Source organism: Vigna unguiculata, chromosome 7 (assembly GCF_037176805.1).
Source record: "Vigna unguiculata cultivar grain cowpea cultivar isolate G323 ecotype 2 chromosome 7, ASM3717680v1, whole genome shotgun sequence".
NCBI lineage: Eukaryota > Viridiplantae > Streptophyta > Magnoliopsida > Fabales > Fabaceae > Vigna > Vigna unguiculata.
In genome coordinates this window covers 39,062,540-39,067,908 of record NC_140798.1, presented here as the reverse complement: position 1 = coordinate 39,067,908, position 5,369 = coordinate 39,062,540, and the positions used below count along the sequence as shown (strand labels likewise).

The following is a 5,369-nucleotide window of genomic DNA, read 5'->3' as shown; positions in this document are numbered from 1 at the left end:
GTAATTAATTACTATAACGTTTATGAGTGAGTTTAAGTTTGATCGGTTAATTTTTTAATTAAATTTGTTTGTTTGGTTGAATGGATAAACTTAAGTTTGAAATTAAGTTCGATTATTTAAATAACTCAAATTTAACTTTTATAATTGACATCGATAACTTACTACTTGTTTATCTAAATTGATGATAGGATTTCAATGATTTATGTTGTATATATACTGTAGAAACTATAGAATTGTGTATGGTTGATAATATTAAAATTAATTTAATAATTTTGTTATATTTGTAATAGTTGAGAATATATATATATATATATATATATATATATATATATATATATATATAGTAAATTATGAAAACTGATTTTTCTAGAATTTTGAATCTCACATACTGCATTAGAAGCACATATCTGTGTATGTTAATTATCATTTTGAACTAAAATATTGATCAAATAATAACTTTGTAAATTTGAAAGGGAAATTAAGAAAAATAATTAAATTATGAAAGAGTTAAATAAAATAAACTCAAACTTTTTTTTAAGCAAGTGATATTAAGCTTTATAATGAGAGATGTTTAAATAAGTTAAAAATAAGTTTTTAATGAGAGACATTTAAATAAGAGAGGCAATCTTTACCAAGCCAGATTATCTCGATTCAGAAATTGTTTGGGAATGTTGGGTTTTATTTTCTTGAATAAAAAATTCCATTCATATACCTTCGTTTCAATTAAATAGCTCTATATTTTGACTCCGTATATAACTGAAAGGAAAATAAATGTTTTTCTAACTGAATTCCATATTAATTTCAACTTGGAGAGTGTGACTGAAAGTTATAGTTTCGTGTATCTCTCAACTAAGGGTAGTAAACGATAAATAATATTAAAATACACAATTACTTTCATGAATGTTCAATCTATGTAATTGAATAGATTTAGTGTGATCTCATACCCAGCTAAATGTTTTTTTTTTTCAAACATAAAAGTCTTAAATTTTGATGGATTCCCCAAGCCAAGTGAAGATGGAGTGAAAGAAATTGAGGTCACGTCTCTCGCTATATAATATGCTATCAGTAAACATCAGACTCTAATTAGGTATTTTGCATGTTCTATGTCCTCTATTATTATATGCATCCACGCGATTCATTGGCCAGTCATCACTGAACCACAACCACCAATAACCCTTACTTCTCCATCATTAAGATTAATGTTTCAGATTCCAATGAACAAACCTAGAAGGAACTCCAATTATATGTGTTCAAGTAACTGATTTCTAGATACACACCATTTTCCCAACATCATAAAAAGTAGTGACACAAAGTCTTACTCCTCAAAGTGTCACAAACTATATATTGTAACCCAGTAAAGCCATGACTTTGGCTTTTTAAAACGAAAAAAACAAAATTGAGCTTTTGTCTATTAGTTTGAGATTTTAGCATGCATTTTGGTTTTTGAACGAAATGAAGAAACAGTGTGAGATTAGGAGATGATCTAGGCCTGAAAGTCGCCAAAAATTGCTGAAAGGGAACCTATATCCGGAATTCTAGGTATATGGCATGTTGGTATGCACCAAGCCCCCAAGATGAACGTACAAATGGTGTTGACAGTATTCTGTGTTGAAAACGTGTAACCTTTATTTTATTCTCATGTATTGACGGGTGCTACATCTTTTTGCACTGTGCATGCTGCATATGCACTTAAAGTCAGCGTAAACTTTGCAAACATATCTTCCAACTAAAGATTTGCTATACCATTCTGCTCTCTCTAATTAAATCAGGACATAGTTTCGTGATGATGTGTATGTGTGCCCTTTTAGTTTTTAATTTCATTTACCTTATGTATGGGTTTTATGAACCTCCACTATATCTTGTTCCCATCATGGTTGGGTTAAGGAGAAGTTTTTCATGTAAAACACTCTTAAAATTTTAATCTTTTGTCATATTTAATAAGGAAGCAAAATACTGAACATACTACTTCGAAATTCTGACTGTAATGAGAAGTTTCAGAAGCAGAATTTCAGACTACTTAATCCACATTTCTTTTTTCTGAACTATTACATGTTTATGATTTCATCTAATCTTTGTAAAACATATTTAATTTTTCAGTTTATAAAAAAATAAGACCTAATTAATTACATAACATATTTACATTTTTTCTTTCTTTCTCCAGCTGTCAACTTGTATAGTGATATCTATTCCATACATCATTTTCCTAATTCAATTTATTCTTGTTTAATGAATACGTAGGTAGGGTTACCCAAATTCCCCTTAGTATATGGTCAAGGTGACAAACATCACAGTAACTGACAAAATTGAAACTCAATTGGTTTGAAGGAGAAAAACGGTTGCACTCATTAATTTATTTCTGGCATTTATACAGCCGTCGAATTATGAACTTTATTCTAATAATTCCCTTTCCTTGAGGGATTTGAAGTCATTGAAATTCGCACACCATTCCAAGCTACAATGAAAGAATACACAAGATGCAGCCCTTGAAGAAAGTGGACTTCATACCTAATATGGACCCAACATCAAGATCTCAGCCATAGCCATAGCTTGTCCCATTGGACTAATTCAATGGGTACTACGTGCCAAATTTCTTCAATAACACAGCATAGAGGCGTAGCTCATTTAAGGCAAGGAACAGAGTTTGGAAGAAACAAAGTTTTCATTGAGTGGAAGTTTCGCAAGTGAGTGGGCCTTAGTTTTCCCAGGGCCAACTTGGAAGACTTTGAGCCTTCTATTATTGCCTTTTCTCCTACACTTCTGGGAAAGGATCCAAAACCTGGCTTTTTTATTTATCATCATTTATCTTATGTCAATGTTACACGTAGACACAGAACAAGTGGGTGGGGGCATGTACTATGTACTACTTCAATGAAATTCAACCCAGCTCATGTTTCCGAATTCTGATTTGCTACAACACATTAAAAACAACCAAGGTTCAATTCAAGAGAAACCATTTGGTTTCATTTCTCATCATCATCATCATCATCAGAGTTAGAATCAACAGGTGACAAAATGAACATATAAAAAGGTAGCAAAGTCATACCGTACTGAATAATGAGTAAATACATTATTACTATATGCATATATCTTCTGTACAGTAAAATTTAGAATCAAAGCCAAAAATAAAATCAGACCCTCTAAGATCTGATATCAGACTGTAAACGTTGCATCTATCCTCCTATCCTATCAATTCAAAACCCAAAATTTAAAGAAGAAAACAAAAAATGGAGAAACTTGTGCAAAAAGGACATTCTTGTTGAGCTCAATTCTGAGGTGTGGAATCCAGCACCGAGTTATGCCTCTTTGAAGGGCCTGAAGGTGGTATCGGCACCCCTTTGGGGAAGAAGTTGAAAACAAGGCCTCTGTATTGAAAACGCGGTTGTTGCTTTGGCCGGAGAAGTTCTGAGCTTTTATTCAGCCTCATAGTTGCCCCGGTCCTTATTGCAGTGCAGGAACCAACAAGAAGCAAGTAAACAAGGAGGGAAGCCAGAAAAAAGGCTTTGCATGGAAGATGAAAGGTTTTAGAATGATGAGAAGTGGCCATGGAAGTGGAAGGATCGGAATAAGGGAGTTTTGCTTCAGCAGGATTTTAGGTTGTTATGAAGGAAGAGGTTTAAGGAATGTGTCGAATTTATTGCAGAGAATTTTTGACTGTGGAGAAACTAAGGAAGTGGTTTTATATATGGTGGCTTGCATGGGGAGCAATGAAAAATGGGGGTTTGTGATGAAGGGTAGGAAATATGAACAAGTAAAGTGAGATGCACGCAATAGAGACTATTGAAATTTTGAGGTCAACGTTTGTTAAAAAATATTGAATATTTGGGTACAAGTATTTGGCGCCGGCTATGCTTGGACTTGGGGCACCAAGTTTATCACTTTAAAGTGTATGAAAATGTCTTATTTCTAGGTCAATAACAACGATCGATTTCCCAGGAAAACATACCAAAACGTGTGATCGTGAAAAATTGAAAACATGAGCACATGTTTGAAACCCCGACAATTAAAAAACGATTAATTGTCACCGTCAAGTTTCCCCTCATTTCTACGAAGTTTGGGCAAATTAATCGTACAAAAATACAGAATTAGAATTACAACTCTGATATGGCATGTAATGCAGACAGAAAATCCTAGATCTTGAATTCTTCCACCTTTCTAATTTCTTAAGGAATCTTAAATCATGTTTCACGCGCACGAAGTTTTGATTCAAACACGTATGTATGGCAAACGTGGCATTGTAAAAATGTAATGGTCTCAGCTTTTGTAATGTCTTTGAATGAATGATGATTTCACATAAATCACCACTATAAGTCATGAATGAAGTAAATATAATAATATATTGATTATACGATGCTTATAAATTCAACGCTACAAACAATTTGAAATGAAGTTAGTAAGATTTTATTTTTGGCATGACACAGTTTTGATGGGTATGTATGCAGGATTGATTTATAGAGAAACAAAAATTGCTGGAGCGCGTGGACCTCAACATTATGTTTGGCAAACCTTACATTTTTGGCAACAAAGAAGAGAGACTCTTTGGTGAAAACTGAATAGCATTAATTATTGGCATCTTTGTTGAGAAGCCATTTAATAATTCTTACTAAGTGCTAGCTGTCCATGAGATGCTAATTTTTTAGTTCTTATGACATCATTAATTGGGGTGTTTATTTGGAAAATAAAAATATGCCTGGGGTTTCTTCCTTCCACTGAAAAACAAATCTTTTGCGTGCAATGATTTTGTAAGAAAACAACCATTTTTTGGGTCCACTTATCCTTCTGGTACCTTCAACGTATCGACACTAACACTAAAGTAAATTAACTTTTTCTCTTCTTCATCTTTTTTAGCCTTATCTAAAGAAATTATCCAATGGTTATTACTAATAGCAAGCATCCTCAATCTCTAAACAATACTTTAAACTTTTCTGATTGTTTACTGCCAGAACAATAATACGAGCAGAATGTTTTCACTGAAAAGTAATTACATATTCATAGGTCATTTATTGGATTATCATTATCCATAGCTTATAACAAACAATGTGGTCGATTTGAAACATGATTAAACGTGTTAAGATGAAACATGAAAATAAGGACAATGGACAAAAGTGACAGTGTGTATAGATAACGCATTTTAAAATACGTGTGGCAGCGGCTTGATGGCATGTGCAATTTGTAGAGAAAAATTTATGTTGTTGAACGTGCTCGTTTACTGATTAAACTATGAACATGGTGCATATAAATGAGATATAGTCTCACTGAATAAGTTAATTTAGGAAGGTTTTAATGTTTGGATTATAACAGAATGAATTAATCGGATATAAAAACATATTTGAACTGGCGAATAAACTGAAATGATATAATTATAAATACAT

General features: G+C 32.6%; 1 protein-coding gene across 1 annotated transcript; it reads right to left on the bottom strand.

Annotated features, from left to right (window-relative positions):
* Positions 1-3,003: 3,003 nt before the first annotated feature.
* Positions 3,004-3,827, bottom strand: LOC114190830 (protein IDA). Its single transcript, XM_028079879.2, has one exon. It carries the CDS (start codon positions 3,542-3,544, stop codon positions 3,263-3,265), a length of 282 nt encoding a protein of 93 aa, XP_027935680.1. The 5' UTR covers positions 3,545-3,827; the 3' UTR covers positions 3,004-3,262.
* Between the last annotated feature and the right edge of the window lie 1,542 nt (positions 3,828-5,369).